Genomic DNA, 20104 nt, shown 5'->3' on the forward strand with positions numbered 1-20104 from the left:
ACCAGTAACTACAGAGGGGCTGCAGGAAGCTGGCCCCGCCCTGCCTGCCTCGATTTTCCTTTGTCTTCCAAAACCCTGCCCTGTGCAGCTTCGGGGGGCACATGGCACCCCCAGCACCTTACCTGAGACAGGAGGAGCAATAGGGGGTGGGGGTGACAGCTTTCTGGGGGAGGTGGCATTTCAGGCAGGCCTTGAGGGATGGGTGGGGCTGGGCAGGGGAGGAACAGGGAGCCAGCAGGAGCAAAGGCCCAGAGGCTAGAAGGGAGAGTCAGGCGCAGTCTCTGCAGGGCCGGACACGTGATGTCAGCAGCATTGGTAAGCCCTCTGCTAATGCTAGCTGGTTCTGTTTGTTTGCTTGTTTGTTTTTGAGACAAAGTCTCGCTCTGCAGCCCAGTGGAGCGATCTGGGCTCACTGCAACCCCCGCCTCCTGGGTTGAAGCGATTCTTCTGTTTCAGCCTCCTGAGTAGCTGGGACTATAGGCTCACGCCACCATGCCCAGCTAAATTTTGCATTTTTGATACAGATGGGATTTCACCATGTTGCTCAGGCTGATCTTGAACTCCTGTCCTCAGGTCGGCCTCCCAAAGTGCTGGGATTACAGGTGTGAGGCACCTCGCCCGGCCTAATGCTGTCTTTAAAAGGCACTGAAAGTGCTGGTGGGGATCTCTAAGAGTTTGGGGACTGGGTCTTGTCCATCCTCCATTGCCACTGCCCCATGGATGTTTGCTGAGTTAACATGCAAAGGCGGTACATGTCAGAAATCACCTAAGATGTAACCTCCTGTCAATTTCAGTGCCTGAGCCTTCAGGCCTGAGGGTTGCTCCTGGCTGGTTTGCGGGCAGGGGATGTGCAGAAATGCAGCACCTTCAGGCAGCGGGGCTGGGGACTCCGGCCAGTTCCGCCCTCAGTGCTCACTAGGCTATTTACGGTGCCACTTAACCACCTGGCTTTTGTCCTTGTTCTGCAGCCTGTCCCCAGCCTTCCCATCCCCCTAGCCCCTGCCTGTTCTTTAAGGGGTATCCCACAGACCTGGGGAGCAGCTGGGGCCTCAGGGAAGCCAGGGGCTTCATGTCCTCAGGGATGGGCCACAAGCCCCCACGCTGAGCAGCTGGGCCACCTTTCCTGAGGGCCAACACACACAGCCCCAGGAGTCCAAGACGAGGAACAGGTCCCCAGCCACCGCTCATCCTTCTCCACCAAAAGCCCTTCAGGTTGGCATGGGGAGAGGTAACCTGGTCTAAGCCAAGACTCTGACAGTGAGGCAAGGCAGGGTGTCTGGGAAGGCTTCCTGGAAGAGGTGGGGCATAAGAGGGCCCTGATGCAATGGACTAGGAAGGAGAAGGAAGTCACCCTCAGTGTGCTGGACTCTGGCCAAGGAATGGCAAATCCCTTTATTTTATTTTATTTGAAATTAATGAATCCTCCTGATGCATCCAGGCCACAACACATAGTAGGTCCTCAATTAAATGGTGACTAAATGGATGGAGGATGGATGCTTGGCCTACACTGAAGAGAACAGCTGCATGGTCTCAGCATCACTACTTCATGCCATGTGGCTCAAAAGCAACACTTAAGGAGCCCTACTGTGTGCAGCGACCCAGCCTTGTGCAGCCGGTGAGCGGGGGTGGGCTCAACTCCCTCCTCCACCAGTCCCTTCCCTCTCCCTCCCTCCCAGGAGGCCCCCCAGTCCTCTGCACCGGCCCTTCCCTGCTCCTCTGGCCGCCCTGCCTGACGGGGAGCTCAGGCTCTTCAGGCTTCTCCCGCGCCACTTCCCTGCCTGCCCTGGGAAGCTCTGTGTCTGGGTTGCTGGCCCGGGGCTGTTTCTGCCTTTCCTGCTGCTGCTTTGGCTGCGCCTGGGGCCTGGTACTCCTCACCCCAGCTCAGTTCCCCCGGCAGGCACAAGGCCAGCTCTGACAGTGCTCCTAGCCCTGGTCTGCGGCTCCCCTTCCAGGGACTTCCAGCCTCTAGCTGCCTAGGTGGTTTTCCCAAGGGCCTGTGGTTCTGGGCCAGGGAGGGGCTGGGTCCCAAAGGAAATGGTCTAGGCTGCCGGGTCAGGCCTCTCGGCCCCAGACTGAGCAGGAGACTACAGCTGATCTGATGTCTGGAGGGCTGGAGTTGCGGGGGGCTATAGGGCCTGTGGGGCCTGGGGGTTGTTATCAGGCACCCCTGTGGCTTGGCACTCTCTGCCTGTCCTTGTGACTGCCCAGAACACCTCTCCAAGTGACCATCCCCTTCTGCAGGTACAGACCCTAGACTCAGACAGGGAGGACCATCCAAGGCAACGCAGGGATAAGTGAGGGCAGACCCCACCCCACGTGGCCTTGCAAACCCACGGCGCACTCAGGGCCGCCCAGAGCCTCCACCTGGCCCCTTCCTAGTCATAGAAATGGAGCAAGATGCTGCCTACCTCCCCCTTCCCGCAGCCCACCCTGCTCCCCACCCCCATCGCATTTTCCCTGTGGGTAGCTTCTCCTTCCCTGCTGTAAATCCCCTGTGACTCACAACGCCCTGAGCCTGCGTCACACACACCCCAGCCTGGCCCCCCTCGTGCCTTGCCAGGGGCTGTCCTCTCCCCCTCTCCGGAGCCTCCAGTTCTCCCCATGAGGTACTCTGTCTTTCTGGGAAAGTACTTTTCCAGCTGGCCCGGAGGCCGGGAGGGTTTCCCCCATTCGTGCCGCCAGGCCCGCACAGCCGTCCCTCCCCTGCCTGAGAGCTCTGGGCACTGCTTCCCACAGAAGGCACCTCCCCACAGGCGCCCATTCACTCCCCACCATGTCCTGAGCCCTTCTCTGTGCCCAGCCTGCACCTGGCCCTCAGCGCTTCCCTTGGGAGGCCCTCGGAGTTGATCTGCCCAGCAGCTCACTGGAGTGGGAGATGAGAAGAGGCGAAGCGACTTGCCCACGGACCACAGCTCCCAGTGGCTGGGCCGGGACCAGAGCTCCGAGGGATCCTTAGAGCGCTCGTCCTCCCAGGGCTGCGTACACACTTTCTGGCCCCACGCACGCAACCTTCCGGCATTGCACGTGGATCTCCCTGGCTCACGCCGGGTGGAAGCCCTCCTGCGATCGCTCCTGGCTGGAAGCAGGAGCCACCAGGGTGCCCAGTGTCTTTGGGGGACCTTCAGAGTATGGCACTTTCAGTCCCTTTCTCGGGGAGCAGGCAGGAGGGGAAGGGGGTCCACAGCAGCTGCAGGTCGGGCCTCAGGGCCCCTCAGCAGGACGACTCTGCAGAGCCCTTTCAAGAACTTGGAGGCCAGCATTCCGTCTGCCCCTTAGCCTGGCTCTGTCCTCACCCAGGGGGCAGTCTGGGCCTTCTCAGAGCAGCCCCTGCACGCCACTGTTACGCCCTGCACGGCTCTGTCCTGACCTGAGCCTCCTCTCCTCCTCCCTCCTCTAGCCCCAGCGGTCTGCGCGAAGAGACCTGCAGGGCTGGAGACCCCCTGCTTGATCAGAGCCACTCCCCTGATGGCCTCCCCTACAGCCAGGCCTCAGCTAAGCCCCTGGGCCCACTTCCTCCTTTGAGGAGGGCTGCATGATTATCCCATCACTGATGAGAAAACGGAGGCATGGCGTGTGTCAGCAGCAGCCCAAGGGCAGACAACGGCAGGGTGAGGAGCTGGCGTTGCAACCTGGGTGTGTCCCCTCCCAGCCCCGGCCCTGGCTACCTGTCCCTCCTTGAAGCCCAGGCTGAGCCAGTGCTGCAGGGGGCTTGCCTGCCAGCGGAGAAGCCTGTCACCTGCCCCTCAGGACTTCAGTGGAGGCCACCCAGACTGGTGCAGGCTTTGCTGCAAATGACAGAGGATGGATGGCCTCCTGCCTCCCGTGCCCAGACCCTTTCCAGCACTCAGACCCTCGGGTTTTCTCCCACACAGAACCTGGCCTTACTCTGAATATCCGATAACCCAGTACCAAGGAGAGGTCTCAATGCCTCCTGAGCAATCGAAACCTTCCCTGGTTCTGCCCAGCCTACCCCATGCCAGGAAGCCCTAAACTTCCTCTCAAGGCCCAGAAACTGCCAGCAGAGGAGAGGAGCGGGCCCCAGGGCCCAGGAGCTCTTACTTGATCTCCGTCTGGCCGCCTGCCTTCCGTGCGATCTGCACCAGCTCCTTCCCGTACCGCTCCTCTGCCTGGGCCCTGCACAGACAGCGTGTTTGAAACTCATCAGTGACTTGCCCCCTTGGCGGAGGTCCAGGTTTGAGGGAACACAGGAGAGTCATACTCCTGACTTTTTAAAGCAGGGATGTTCTGACAGGGCTGGGCTGGGCTGGGATGGGGACCCAGGCCACTGCTGGTGGAGCTGCGTGGAGGGCACCTGCCTCCCGCCCTGCATTCCCCGTGGCCTGCCTGGCAGCTCACCTCTGCCTCAGCAGCTCCTCCATGTCCTTGCACATCTTCCTGCCATCCAGCAGCCGCTGCAACAGCACCTCGTAGCCTGTGTGGGCTGTGAAGTCCCTGCACTGTGACACAGGACAGAAGGACGCATGAGGGCCACAGCCACGGCACTGGGCACAGCCCTGGGGGCCCTCCCACCACCTTCGGAAACAGCCTCTCTCCTGTCTCCATCTCCCCTGCTCAGGGAAAGCTCTTGGGATTCCAGACCTGTCCTCATGCAGGAAGGCACACAGGAGGTCCCCTCACATCTGCAGAGGCCACAGGTGTGTAAGTGAGCCCCACCCAGCTGACAGGGCTGGGGGTGGCTGGCCTGGCATCAGAGCTCAAAGGCTGGGACACATTAGCGTGAAAGCGATGGGAAGGGCCATCCATAAGTCCCCCGATGACAGCCAGCCCCGAAATTCACTCAGTCATGGTGCCACCTTCCCAATATCCCTACCTCAGCTAAGTGGGGAAACTGAGGTGCAGAGGGGTGACATTCGACCTCATCCAGAGTAGCCCAGCTAGAAGGTGGCTGGCTTGGCCTTGAACCCCAGGCTGTCTGGCTCGAGTCCCTGCCTCTCACCCCAGCACTGTACAGTCTCCGTGACCATCACAGCAATTGCAGCTTCTTGGGCACCAGCCATGTGCCAGATGCTGCACTGTGTTCTCTGTGGGCTCTGGAACCCCTCACACAGATCCAGGGAGGTGGACAGGGAGGGTGACTTCCGTCAAGGACAGAGCACACACACAAGCACCCCTTACATTCACCTCTGGACTTAGGTGCGGTGAGGGCCTCAGAGAACTCTCCAGACAGCTACCCTCTGCTGCCTGGCACTTGCCCAGCTCGCCCTGGCTATCATTCCTGGCCCACCCAATCTCCTTCCTCCCCGTGCGGTAGATTCCAGGCATGTGTCTGAGCCGCCGGTGTGGGAAGATGGGTGTGCGGGAGGTTGTTAAGGACTATGAGGGAACGAGGTCTCCCAGGACATCCCCAGGCCTGGGGTCCCAGAGCCGGGCTCTCGCTCGACTCCCTCAGCGTTCCCAGGCCCTGTGCACAGGCGTTCTCCAGGGGAGGCAGCACTTTTGCCACCAACTGCGTGGCAGGGCAGGCCTGACACTCCACACCTAGTCTGTCTTCCTTTCTATCCCTGAAGACCCCCAAAGCCTCAGGGACTGGGGAAGAAGCCCCAGCTCCCCTGACCACACATCCGCCCTCCAAGGTCACACACACACAACACTCCAGGGTCACACACACTTCGCTTGACTCAGGCAAAGCCTGGTGCTCCTTCCCCTGACCCGTGTCTCCCCTCAAATGACACCTTAGGGGTGTGTGGAGAGCAGGGGTGGAGTCCAAATCAAGGACAGCTCTCTGCAAGAAGAGGCATTTGAGTCACGTGCTGGAAGGAGGAGGTATTCTCCAAGGTCTAAGGAGAATCAGAAATAGCAGGGAGGGGTAGCAATGGCATAAATTGTCCCGACAGGCGCTGTCCCCACCCCAACTCCAGCCCACTCTCAGCAGACTCAGAGGGTGGACTCTCCTGGCCTGTGGGACACTTAGGACCCCACTTAGGAGTCCCCTTACGGATTCCTACCCCCTCCGTAAGCATCCCTAGAAATTCCTGAGAAAGGCTTGGCCCAGGCTCAGCTGTCCACAGAGCAACAAGCAGGTGTCTGGCCTGGAAGACCCCTCAGCCTCAGGACAGGCATCCACCCCCATGTCCAAGCTGGCGTCACTGGGCTGGCCTGGCCGAGGCTTCCATTTCCGTGGCTTTGATGGCAGCTCTTTGCAGCCAGTAGGCTTCCCTTTCCCATGCCCCAGCCTCTGCCCTGGCTCTAGACCCTCAGGTCAGAGCTCCTGGCGGCTGGGAAGAAGAGCAAATCTGAAGCCTCAGCCTCCTGCCTCTGCCCGGGGGGATCATGCTGAGCGGGACACCAGCATTCAGGTCACAATGCCACAGACCCCTGCCCCAGAACTGGGAAGCACCTTGTATGGCTCCCCTCACTCTTGGGGAAACTGAGGCCAGAGAAGGAACTAGCTTGCCCGAGGCTGCAGAGTCAGGACGAGAATCTAGACTCTCAGGGGACCTGTCATTCCTTCCTGACACCTCTGGGAGAGGCCACCTGGAACCCAGCCCACCCCCAGCCCTGACGTCAAGGGAACCCTTCTTCTCTCCCTACGGAGGCCCCCAGAGTGGAAAGAGATGCAAACAGAACCTACGTTGGCCATTCCGGAGGCGTCAGGAGGCAGCAAGAGGCCCTGCAGGCTTCGTCCCCCGTGCTCAAGTCCCCAGAGGCTGCAGGCTCTAGGATCCACCCGGTCCCCCACTCAGAGCTCCGGGCTGCTGGCAGGGGCTATGGCGGAGTGAGCTACTGTCACAAGGGCCCAGCTGTTCCGAGGAAGTGCCTGACACTCCAGGGGCTGCTCCCGATGCCTCCCAACCCTGCACCCCTTCCCCCAACCTGCGCCCTCCTCCTTCACCCCCACCCCCGCCACCTCCTCAAGAGCATGGGTCTGACTCAGTGCTCTGGGCTGGGAGAGTCAGGCTCAGGATGCTGTTAAGGAAATGAATGAACCAATCATCCCATAAATTAATCAGTCATGTGGGTCCACCCAGCACCAGTGTCACCCCCGGGGGCCTACCCTAGCTGTCCCCCACTCCTCTTCCCTCACTCCTCCCTCCGCCGTCCGCCCTCTGTCACCCGATGCTGCCTGTGGCCCTGGTGACCTGCAGCGCCGCTCGTGTGGGCTGCAGGTCAGTTGTGAATCTCTATTTATCAAGTCCGCCTGCCACACACGGCACCAGGAGCAGCATGGCGTTATCTTCCTGACCACGACGCCGATCCCAGGAGGGAACGATGGGGACGGGAGGCCCAAACAGGGAAAGAGACTGCCCAAAGCCACTCAGTGGGTGAAGGGCAGAGTTTGGGATCTGAACCCAGGTCAACCTGTCCCCAAAACCATGTACCCATAGCAGCCGTTCAGTAGACAGCCCAGGGACCATATTCTATTTTGGAACACCCAAACGTTATTTGAAAAAAGAACTCTTGAAAATGATTACTCAAATTCTCTCCACCTCAAATCAAAGCTGTATTTCGGAGTATAATTCGGTTACTGTGGATTCAGAGGCTAGCCAGGTGCCCGGGCTGGGTCAGAGGAGCACTGCCCTGGAGAACCAGTGAACACCCAGTGGCCACGGCCCAGCCACGTGGCACCCAGGACAACCCGTCCTGGACTAGGGATGCCAAGTGGGGAGCAGGCACAGTCCCTTCCTCTGAGAGGCTCACTCAGCCAAATGTGGGACCCAGCCCTTGCCGTGCAAGGCGTGTGGTCATCGGCTCCAGGCCGCAGCCCAGAACTCCAGGAGGAGGCTCCCGGAGGAAACATATTCCTGCCTGCGCCTCAAGGCAGTGCTGCAAAGGCTTGGGTGCCCTGTTCTGTCCAGGGGCAGTCCACCGACTTCACTCTCTGGGTTGTTGGTGTGAGCCACGGCGAGGCCTGTGAGCTGGCCAGGGCCCCTCCACGCCCCACTGGTTCAGTGGAGCGGCAGCCTCGGTGCCTACCGCCACTTCCCCCTTTCCCTTCCCATAACACTCTTGGTGGCTGCAGGGGCGAGACCACAGACACCAGGGACCAAAGCACATTGTTTGACCTCTCAGGACCTGGTTTCCTCACTGGGGAAGCGGGGACAGGAGGCTAACCCCTTTTCGGGCCCTGATAGCCCACCCTTCTAGGGCACAGCGCCGCTCGTGTGGGCTGCAGGTCAGAGAGGGCATTCGGGCCTATTTGAGAGTCTGTGGACCCACTGACTCGATGTGGGTTCACACCTGCCGTGACCCTGGCCCTTCTCAGCTCGTTTCTTTCTCTGTGAAAATGGACCTGATCATGTCACCACATAGAGGTGACCTGAGAAGCAAGTGAAATCGCACACATAGGGGAGAACAGTGGACTCAAGATCGGGCTCTCCACAAGGCGGATACTGGGCTAAGGATGACTTACAGATGAGGAAAAGGCAACCTAAAGAGGCTACCCAACCTGCCCAGGGACCTGCAGGGCACAGCCTGGATATAACCCAGAGAGGCCAAGCAGCGATCCTAGCTGTTAGCCCCCCATGCCTTCCCCTCTCTGCAAGCCCCACACTCAGGGCCTGTCACCCAGCGACAGTTCAGCCAGCAGCAGCTCCCTGAGCCCTCCCACCTGCCGGCCACCTCCCTCACCAGACACAGCTTTCCTCAGTGGGGGCCAGGCTGGAAGAAATGAGTCACCTCGTCATTGCCCCTCACCCTACACACCTTCCCCCACCAGAGGGTCGGTTTAAAGGGGAGCAAACCTTTCTCAAATCCTCCCTTGCCTGGCACTCCAGAATACAGCATCTGTCGAAGGACAGCTAAGCCTCCAGCCTTGGAGTGAGATGCCTGGGTTTTGGTCCCAGTTCCAATCTGCCATGTCCAAGAATTGGCACTGAAATCTTACCTGGGAACCAAGTGGGGGTCGTGGAAGGTAGCCAGAAAGAGCTGCCTGGTCACTCTGTCCATGAGAACAGCCTGACAAGGAGAGAGGGGCCCCAAGCAGAAGCTGTGTGGTGCAGACTGCTGGGTGCAGCGGGAGGGGTCGGAAGTGGAAGGGTGTAGGGAATGGAGTGGTCAGGGACTCCAGGGGGCATGGTCACCAAAGAACGTGCCCTGGTGCCAGGGAGAGAAAGAACTGACCTGTGTGCATTCGCTGTCACCAGTTATAACAGTACAAGGGCAGTGAGGTATTTCTCCCCTCTACAGTCATGACCCCATGCCCTGCCCCACCCATGGACACACCAGAGGCAGCTGGCAGGGGGGTGTGGGTACCTCATGGCCAGGGAGGAAACCGACCCTGTTCTCTTTTCCCCATCAGAGGTTTCCAGTGAAAGTCGGGGGACTGGGGTGCTTTGAATGGAATGATAGAGTGAAGTTGTGATACAAGGTTGCACTGGATTGGGGTGCCCCTGAAGATGACTGGAAAAGCTCCAGTATGTACCCACGGGTGGGGAAGGAAGACCTAGCAGAGGCCTTGAAGGTAGAGGAAAGAAAAGTGTTTGCCTGCCCCCTACCAAGTTCAAAATCACCTTATAAAAGGCTTCCCCATCTTGTTGAAAATCTTTCTATTGGCTGACACATTCTTGGGTTGATAGGTTCTTCCCTTTCTGAAAACCTTTTAGAAAGATCATCTTTTATTGGTGGGTGAAGAAACGGAACAGGGAGTGTAGATTCCCTGCCTGTCATCTCAGAGGCCTTGGGAGCCAGGGCCGGCTATGTGGGATGACAGTCGTGGAGCCGCATGTGCTGGGCTGCTGGCTTCCCTCACACCAGCAGGGACTTCTGCGGCCGGGGTAGCTGACACTGTGGGTTTGCGAACACCTAGTTTCCTGTTGCTTGTCTTCTGTGGACTGAAAACCTGGGGTAGGAAGAGCCAAGCTCCATGGAGGCAGAGGGGGGTGTTTCAGGTTCCCCACTGGATCCCAGCACCCGGTGCCTGCACACACCCTGCTCACAGACACGCTGTGAAGGGCTGGAGAAGTGCCTCGGTGAGGCCCTCTAGAGGACAAGGCTCTATGACTGCTGGTTCCTGAGGTGCCCTATGGAGGGGACCAGATCGTCTGCCTGCAGATTCAGTGACCCATTCCACAGCACCTTTAAAGAAGCCAGACAAACTGGTCCCCTCCACTTCTTACAACAGTCCTCTGAGGCAGATATTATCATCCCCATTGTATAAATAGGGAAACTGAGGCAGAGGAAGGATGAGTCAATGGGTAGCAGCCAGGCTCCTTCCACTGCGCTACAGTCAGTACCCCACAATGGGACTCCTCTCCACCATTACTGGTTGGCAAATTGAGGCAGGCAAAGGACCAAAGATTCAGGTACAATTTGGATGGATGGATGGGTGGATGGAAGGATGGATAAATGGGTGGATGGATGGGTGGATGGATAGATGGGTGGGTGGATGAGTGGATGGGTAGACAGGTGGGTGGGTGGATGGGTGGATGGGTAGACGGGTGGGTGGGTGGATGGATGGATGGGTAGATTGATGAATGGGTGGATGAATGGAGGTATGGGCACATGGGTGGATGGGTAGATGGGTGAGTGGGTGGATGGGTGGATGGATGGATGGATGGATGGATGGATGGATGGATGAGTGGCTAAGTGGATGGATGGATGGATGGGTAGACTGGCGAATGGGTGGATGAATGGAGGGATGGGTGGATGGGTGGATGGGTAGATGGGTGAGTGGGTGGATGGGTGGACAGGTAGATGGGTGAGTGGATGGATGGATGGATGGCCAGAGCCCTCAGTAAACAAGGCAGTTGCTTACCCAGAGAATCTGGGAGGAGGTGATGGGAGGGAAGGGAGGATTCCAAGCCAAAGCTGTGGAGGAACTGCTGAGGAACAGTCTCACCGGCAGACCTCTGTGGGGCCATCAGGAGCAGAGGGAGCATTAGAGGCTGGAATTTCCCAAACCAGGCCAGGACTCACGGGGGCAGAGACAGGGAAGCCAACTCCAGGTCAATGCAAGGAAGGGCTTCCCAGGAGCCTGAGCGGCGGCAGGTATGTAAAGAGGGCGGGGTGTTTTACAGATGAGGAGCACCCATCATTATGGTCTAAGCAGGTTAGGTTCCACAGAGAGGACTCAAGCCTCAGCTGGCCTGTTAAACTAGGGACTTGGTGTCTAGGAGCCCCCTGACCCAAGCACTGCGGGGTCCGTGTGTAGGCAGATAAATATGGGATGAGGATGACTTACTGCTGTCTGAGATGGCCCAGGGTCAGTGTTGAACAGAGAGGGCCAAGAGGGCAAAGACAGACTTTCAGTTTTTAGAGAACAAATATGCATTAATGTTGTCAGATGAGCTACTCCGTGTTCACCTGGGCCAACTGGACCTTGAGATTAGAAATGAGTTTCCAGAGGGCCACAGCTCCCCACCGAGTCCCAGTCTGATGGCCTGTGCCGGGCCTTACAGGGCCCCTCGCCTGAGCAGCCCAGCTGGCCGGGCCCCTCAGATGCCTGGGCGGGGCTCCATTGTGCTGGAATTTCCCAAACCAGGCCAGGACTCATGGGGGCAGAGACAGGGAGGCCAACTCCAGGTCAATGCAAGGAAGGGTTTCCCAGGAGCCTGAATGGCAGCAGGTATGGAGAGAGGGCGGGGTCAGGCCCGGGGCTGACAGGGGCCCCATCAGAGCTCGGTGAGCATGCAGGGACTCCCAGGGGTCCCACTGAGGGGGCAACACAAGCCCTGGACAAGGCCACGCTGCACATGAGCTTGGCACCTGCCCTCAGCAATACTGACCACGAGGTAGCTACTGCCTGTCGTGAGGATGAAGGAGGTGAGGATGAGAGAGGTGACTCTCTCTAACGCTGGGGGGCATCTGGCTTTTGACCAAGGTCTGCCTGGCTTGAAAACTTTGTTCTTTTAAATAGGCCTTCTCAATGATGAGGCAGGGAAGGTCCCACTACCTCCGTTTCCCTGCCCGCTTCCCCTCCTGCGCTTTCATGGGGCCAGTGCAATTCCCACTTCTTTCTCCTGTGTCAGGAAACCAAAAGATGCAGAAAAGTGAGAGAGGGGCAGGGGCAGTGGCTCACACCTGAAGTCCCAGCACTTTGGGAGGCTGAGGTGGGTGGATCACTTGAGCTGAGGAGTTTGAGACCAGCCTGGCCAACGTGGTGAAACCCTGTCTCTACTAAAAATACAAAATTAGCCGGGCATGGTGGTGGGCACCTGTAATCCCAGCTACTCGGGAGGCTGAGATGGCAGAATTGTAAAACTGGGGAGGCAGGGGTTGCAGTGAGCTGAGATTGCACCACTGCACTCCAGCCTGGGTGACAGACAAAGACTCTGTCTCAAAAAAAAAAAAAGGCACGTTTAAAAATTTTAATGGATACATGGATACATCTCGTTGCTCTCCAGAAAGATTATATCAATTTAGATTCCTACCAGCAGTGTATGACATGTGCATTTCTTTTTTTTCTTTTTTGAGACAAAGTCTCACTCTGTTGCCCAGACTGGAGTGCAGTGGCATGATCTTGGCTCACTGCAACCTCCGCCTCCCGGGTTCAAATGATTCTCGTGCCTCAGCCTCCCAAGTAGCTAGGATTACAAGAGCCCGCCACCATGCCCAGCTAATTTTTGTATTTTAGTAGAGACAGGTTTTCACCATGTTGGCCAGGCTGGTCTCAAATTCCTGACCCCTGGTGATCCACCCACCTCGACCTCCCAAAGTGCTGGGATTACAGGCGTGAACCACCGCACCCGGCCTGAAATGTGCATTTCTTTATATTCTTGTCGACACTTCTGGCAACAAAACAAAAAGTAGACACATTGAATTCATCAAAATGAAAAACTTTTGTGCATCAAAAGACAATATCAAAAGAGGGAAAATGTGGCACATACACACCTTGGAATACTATGCAGCCATAAAAAACGATGAGTTTGTGTCCTTTGTAGGGACATGGATGAACCTGGAAACCATCATTCTTAGCAAACTGACACAAGAACAGAAAATCAAACACTGCATATTCTCACTCATAGGCGGGTGTTGAACAATGAGAACGCATGGACACAGGGAGGGGAGCATCACACCCTGGGGTCTGTGGGGGGAATAGGGGAGGGACAGTGGGGGGTGGGGGGTTAGGGAGAGATAGCATGGGGAGAGATGCCAGATATAGGTGAAGGGGAGGAAGGCAGCAAACCACACTGCCATGTGTGTGCCTATGCAACAATCTTACATGTTCTTCACATGTACCCCAAAACCTAAAATGCAATAAAAATAAAATAAAAGAGTGAAAAGACTCCAGAATTGACCAGGTGCGGTGGCTCACACTCTGGGTGACAGAGTGAGACCCTGTCTGAAAGGAAAAAGAAAAGTGAGAGGGGAGGCAAGGAGCAAACACCAGTCGGCCGGAGGTAGAGGGAGCCACGCCCCTCAGGCTCAGCTGCCTGGAAGTCCAGTGCTAGGGCCGCTCCTGTGCAAGCCTGCTTCAAGGCAGCAGGGACAGGTGCGGGGAGACGGAACAGGTGTCTGTAAAGGTGGCCTGAGGCCAGACAGAGAAGAGCCAAGTCACGCAGAGTAAGGGGCAGGACCTTCCCAGAAGGTCACAGGAAACAGGGCCAGGTTCCAGGTGCAGGGGAAGGGATTGAGTGGGTGGGGTGCCTGGTGGGGCTCTCAGGCATGACGCCCTCCAATCCTCAGGAAACCCCGTCAAGTCAGTACTGTGCTGTTACTGTCCCATCTTACAGGCAGGCGAGGAACTGAGGCTAACAGTGACTGGCCCAGCTCACACAGCTCTGTGCCACCCCTGCCAAGCTGATTTGGCAGTCAGGGGCTCACTAGGATCCAGCAGTGGGCAAGGAAAATGGCAGTGGCTGAAGGCAAGTGAGGAAGGGAGGCCGGGGGCCCTTGGGAGTGACTGACACAGGGGAGGATGGAGCTGAGCCACCACAGACCCGAGCCCTGGAGGAGACGCTGACCCTGTAGCCAACCAGGAAGGGTACAGCTGTCTTCACAGGAAGAGCAGGGCTCCCGGCTGCATGGACTCCCCATCTGTGAGTGACCAGCCAGGTGGTGATGCAGGCACTGTCCTGGCACCTCCCCATTCCAAGCATCGCCCTCCTGCACCACCTATGCCTGCAGGGATGTCCCAGGGGAGCACAGGCCCGCCGCAAGTGCAGGCAGTGGGGCGTGGTTAGGCTCAGGCACTGGTTCTGGTTCTGGCCAGTTCCACACAGTCTACACTAGTCACAAACCTCCTGAGCGCAGACTCCTCCTCTGTGAGACCAGGACCAGCACGTCACCCGCTGCTGGGGGCTCTGAGGACTAACAGGACAACACCCGCAGGAGCCTCACACAGGGCACCTGGCACTTGCTGGGTTCCTGGAAGGGCAGCTGAGAGGATCAGTGCCTGTGAAGTCAGAGGAGCCCCGGGAAGGGGCGTTGACAAGGAGAACTGGGTTTGATCCTAGCTGGGACACTTCTCTAGGCTAGTGGCTCCCACTCTCTGGCCTCTATTTTCTCATCTGTAAATTAGGGAGAGTACGTGGCCCCCTAAGCCCTTATAGGGCTGCTATGCTTTGCGGCTGTGAATTGCTGCAGGTGTGAGGGCTGGCAGGCTCCCCGGGGCTTGGGGCTTGCTCAAGAGACAGAGATGGGCCCCCAGAGCTTCAGGGGAGCCCCGCTCCTATGCTCATGCCCTTCCCTGAAGGCAGGGACAGAGCCAGGCAGCCTCTGGAGGCCTCAGCAGGTCTGGGGCCGTGAAGCCGAGCCTGGGGGCCTCCCAAACCTATGGCTGATTGCGTGCAGGGCTGCTTATTCTTGCTCGGCCATTAACATGCGCATCTCCACTCTCCATCCTCTAACCACCAAAGTGGGTTTAATACTACGATGCTTACTGACAAGGAACCAGAGGCTCAGAGAGCTGAGGGCTCCCCAGGACACCCGGGAGTGTAGAGGGATCAAAGTGGGCCACTGGGCTCCAGGGCCAGAGGGACAGACAAAGGTGGCACCCACCAAGTAAAGGCTTCTGCGTGGGAGCCTGGGAAATTGCTCTGCTCTGCCCAGCGCAGCCAGTGTACATGTCGCCCAGGGCCACGCTGTGGAAAAGCAGGGCTCCAAGTAGAGTCAGATGCCCCCCTGCCCTCAGGGCGGGGGAGCTGGGCTGTGTGAGGAAGTCCTCTGCGACCACTCATTGATTAATGTTTTAGTGACCAAGATCGCTTGGCCTATCCCAAGTAATAGGCCAATAGAAGACCAGCCTGGCCAACATGGTGAAACCCCGTCTCTACCAAAAATACAAAATTAGCCAGGTGTGATGGCGCACGCCTGTCGTCCCAGCTACTCAGGAGGCTGAGGCAGGAGAATTGCTTCAGCTCTGGAGACAGGGGTTGCAGTGAGCTAAGATCAGGTCACTGCATTCCATCCTGGGCAACAGAGCGAGACTCTTGTCTCAAAAAACAAACAAGCAAGCAAGACTGCCGGACCCTGAGTGAAAGCTCCTTCCCTTGAGGACTGGGAGTTATCTGAGGACTGGGATGAAATTCCCACAGCTTCATAGCGGCTCCTGCTCTGACCCTAGACCCAGGCTCAGCCGCTGGTCTTCCCCTGGCCCTGGCACCAGCCACAGCTGTTTCTTTGGTTCCAGGGTCAATATCCATCCTGTTCTGCATCAGAGTGAGAAACCTTACAGATACTCCCAAACACCCCACCCACTCCTGTGCTTCCTGTGCCGTGCAGACGTCACACCTGGCTGTGTTTAGTATTCACTGTAGCTCCAGGGACACTGATTCCGACTTCCATGCTGATCTGCCCTCCACCCCCAGCCCTGCTTGCCTGAACCATCCTCAGCTGTTCTGGGTCTTCCTACTACCTGTAGTCTGGGGGCCTGCCTGGGAGAATGGGCTGAGAGCTGGTCCAGGCCAATGGGCAGTTGTTCAGGAGGTGACCGAGAAGGGAATCCTTTCTACTTCAGTGGCTGCGGTCCTCAAAGTTCTCTATTTCCCGGGCTGGAGTGAAGGGGCGTGATTAGAGCTCTGTCTCTCTGCAGCCTCCACCTCCTGGGCTCAAGTGATCCTCCCACCTCAGCTTCCCAAGTAGCTGCAACCACAAGTGTGCACCACTACACCCCTGCTAATTTTTGTATTTTTTGTAGGGATTGGGTTTTGCCGTGTTGCCCAAGCTAGTCTTGAACTCCTAGGCTCAAGCAATCCACCTGCCTCGGCCTCGCAAAGTGCTGGAATTGCAGGCATGAGCCACTGCACTGGACGTGAAGTCCTGATTTTTTTTTTTTTTTTTTTTTTTTTTTGAGACGGAGTTTCGCTCTTGTTACCCAGGCTGGAGTGCAATGGCGCGATTTCGGCTCACTGCAACCTCCGCCTCCTGGGTTCAGGCAATTCTCCTGCCCCAGCCTCCTGAGTCGCTGGGATTACAGGCACGCACCACCATGGCCAGCTAATTTTTTGTATTTTTAGTAGAGACGGGGTTAGGATGGTCTCGATCTCTTGACCTCGTGATCCACCCGCCTCGGCCTCCCACAGTGCTGGGATTACAGGCTTGAGCCACCGCGCCCGGCCTGAAGTCCTGATTTTTAAAGGCCCCTCAGGTCCAGGCAAGCCGAGGCCAGGATCACCTCTTAATCCACTAAGGAAGTTGGTGACCCAGCCCCCAGGCCTTCCCTCCAGACCCTCCTTGAAGAAGAGAGAGCTGATGGGGCCTCAAGGAAGCCAGGAAGTCATGGATGGACCTGGAAAGCAGGGCAGTCACAGGAAGGAGCCCATAACCCCACAACCCAGAGGCCCTCTAAAGCAAGTATCTCCCTATGTATGCCCTGGGTGGGAGTGTGATAAGGAGTTTGTCATGGACTTGTGGCCAGTCCAGGCTGGGCAAGCTCAGGAGGGTCCAAGCCTCAGTCTCCTCACCTGGCTGACCACCCCCGGCCAGCAATGGTAATTAATTACCACAATTATCTATGTTGATGCCTCTCAGCCTAAAGTTTTACATGGAGGCACTGGGGAACTTTGAAAAATATGGATGTCCAGGTCCTACCCCCAGAAATTAGGATATAATTGACCTGAGGTGTAGCCTAGGCATTGGGAATTTTTTAGAATGAAAGTCCTACAAGATCTGGCTCTCTGTTGTCCAGGCTGGAGTGCAGTGGTGCGAGCATGCAGTCAGGACAGTCTCCAGCTCCTGGGTTCAAGTGACCCTTCCACTCCAGCCTCCCAAGTAGGCTGTAAAATGGGAACAACAAAAGCAGCTCTACTCGGGTCCCTGAAGAGCCAAAAACAATCTTGAACAAGAAGAACAAGGACTCACACTTCTTGATTTCAAAACTTACTACAAAGCTACAGTAATTGAAGTAGTGTGGTACTATCCTAAGGACAGACATTTAACCAATAGAATAGAATAGTGAGCTCAGAAATAAACCCTAACATATACGGTCAATTGATTTTTGACAAGGGTGCCAAGACCATTCAATGAAAAAAGGAAATGTCTTCAACAAATGGTGCCGGGAAAACCACATAGCCACATGCAGAAGAATGAAGCTGGACCCTTACTCTATTCCATACACAAAAATTAACTCAAGGTGAATCAAATACCTAAATGTAAGACCTAAAGCTACAAAACTTTAAAAGGAAAATAGGGGGAAAAGCTTCATGATATTTGATTTAGCAGTTATTTCTTGAATATGATATTAAAATCAGGCAACAAAACAAGTAGACACATTGAATTCATCAAAATGGAAAACTTTTGTGCATCAAAAGACAATAACAAAAGAGTGAAAAGACACTCCAGAGTGGGAGAAAATATTTGCAAATTACATATCTGATAAAGGATGAGTATCCAGCATATATAAAGAACTCCTACAACTCAACAATAAAAAGACAACCAGTTAAAAAGTGGGCAAAGGTCTTAAGTACACATTTCTCCAAAGAAGGTAAATGAATGGCCGATAAACACATGAAATGATGCTCAATATCATTAATTACTAGAGATATGCAAATCAAAACCATCATGAGATACTACTTCATGCCTCCTAGGGTGGCTATGATTTAAAAAAACAGAAATTAACAAGAGTTGGCAAAGATATGAAGAAATTGGAACCCTTCTGCATTGCTGATGAGAATGTAAAACTGTTTGGCAGTTAGTCAAAAAGTTAAACATAGGATTACTATATGATCCAGCAATTCCACTCCTACGTATAGATCTAAAAGAATTGAAAGCAGGGTTTCAAACAGTTACTTGTACGCCAATGTACAAGTACACCAATGAAAGGAATATTATTTTGTCATAAAGAGGAAGAAAATTCTGACACATGCTACAACATGGATGGGCCTTGAAGAAATTATGTCAACTGAAATAAGCCAGACACAAAAGGACAAATAGTATCTGATTCTATTTATAGGAGATGAATAGAATAGGCAAATCCATAGAGATAGAACATAGAATCCAGGTAGAGCAAGGTATGCAGTGAAGGGGTGGGGAGTTCTCGTTTAAGGCATACAATTTCTGTTCAGGACGATGAAGCGATTGAGGAAATGCTGAATGTTCCTAATGTCTTTGAATCCTACACTTAAAAATGGTTAAAGTGGTTAATTTTTTGTCACATATAATTACCACAGCTCTCAAAACTTCTAACCTCTGTTCACTCAGGTGAATCGAACAAGGTCATGAAAATGGTAAAAATTAGATGTATGCCCATTGTCAGCAATGGTAATTTTTGTTTTGTTTTGTTTTGAGATGGAGTTTTCACTCTTGTTGCCCAAGCTGACGTGCAGTGACACCATCTCAGCTCACTGCAGCCTCTGCCTCCAGGTTCAAGTGATTCTCCTGCCTCTGCCTCCTGAATAGCTGGGATTATAGGCATGCGCCACCATGCCCAGCTCATTTTTTTGTATTTTCAGTAGAGACGGGATTTCACCACGTTGGCGAGGCTGGTCTCGAACTCCTGACCTCAGGTGATCCACCCACCTTGGCCTCCCAAAGTGCTGGGATTACAGGCATGAGCCACCACCCTCAGCCAGCAATGGTAATTAATTACCACAATTATCTATGTTGATGCCTCTCAACCTAAAATTTTACATGGAGGCACTGGGGAACTTTGAAAAATATGGATGTCCAGGTCCTACCCCCAGAAATTAGGATATAATCGACCTGGGGTATAGCCTAGTCATTGGGAATTTTTAGAATGACAGTCCTACAAAATCTGGCTCTCTGTTGCCCAGGCTGGAGTGCAGTGGTGCAATCATGCAGTCAGGACAGTCTCCAGCTCCTGGGTTCAAGTGACCCTTCCACTCCAGCCTCCCAAGTAGCTGAGACTACAGGTGTGCACCACAGGTTCAGCTAATTTTTCTTTTTGTGTTTGCTTTGTTTTGTTTTTTAAGAGAAGGTGTTTTACTATGTTGCCCAGACTGGTCTTGAACTCCTGGGTTCAAGTGATCTTCCCACCTCAGCCTCCCGAAGTGCTGGGATTACAGGCGTGAGCCACCACATCCGGCCCTGTTCTATTTCTGACCTTATCTTCAGCTACTCTCCACCCTGGTCACTCTCCCACTATGCAGGCCTGTTCTTGCCTCAGCCCATCACCCCCTCACTTCCCCCGCAGTGTGGCTGTTTCCGTTTCTGTTTCCACAGCTGGGAAACCCTGAGTTCCATCTGGTCACCGCATCCCCACACTGGCTGCTGGTCTCCAGGGCTCTGGCTGGCACTTCCTGTTGCCCAATGGTGGTTGGCCTGTCAACACCAGCGGAAGGAGCTGTCACTCTCTTGCCTGCTCCATCGCCCATTGCTCAGGGTGCCAGGCCTCAGCAAATCACCACACCCTCCCATTTATTGCAAAGGGCTCTCTGACACAGGCCTGGACAGGTGGCATCCAGGCCCAGTCCAGCCCGAAAGTCCATCTGTGTGACATCCCCCAGGCCCACATCCCTTCCATGAGGCTCCGTTTCCTCTCCGTAAAACAGGAATAAGAATACTGACCTCAGCCGGGCGCGGTGGCTCAAGCCTGTAATCCCAGCACTTTGGGAGGCCGAGGCGGGTGGATCACGAGGTCAAGAAATCGAGACCATCCTGGTCAACATGGTGAAACCCCGTCTCCACTAAAAATACAAAAAAAATTAGCTGGGCATGGTGGCGCGTGCCTGTAATCCCAGCTACTCAGGAGGCTGAGGCAGGAGAATTGCCTGAACCCAGGAGGCGGAGGTCGCGGTGAGCCGAGATC

The 20104-nt window shown here is 55.5% G+C and overlaps 1 protein-coding gene across 4 annotated transcripts in view; it reads right to left on the bottom strand.

Moving 5' to 3' along the window:
- Window positions 1-20104, bottom strand: part of PSTPIP1 (proline-serine-threonine phosphatase interacting protein 1) — a 45158-nt gene that overhangs the window by 16067 nt on the left and 8987 nt on the right. For all 4 annotated transcript variants that reach the window (XM_017518377.1, XM_017518376.1, XM_037734854.1 and 1 more), the window contains 2 exons: window positions 4357-4457; window positions 4060-4134 (listed from right to left, as the gene is read on the bottom strand). In XM_017518377.1, coding sequence (XP_017373866.1) covers window positions 4060-4134; window positions 4357-4457 — 176 coding nt within the window. The remainder of the gene's footprint in view (window positions 1-4059; window positions 4135-4356; window positions 4458-20104) is intronic.

This window comes from Cebus imitator, unplaced genomic scaffold, assembly GCF_001604975.1.
Source record: "Cebus imitator isolate Cc_AM_T3 unplaced genomic scaffold, Cebus_imitator-1.0 Scaffold675, whole genome shotgun sequence".
Lineage (NCBI taxonomy): Eukaryota > Metazoa > Chordata > Mammalia > Primates > Cebidae > Cebus > Cebus imitator.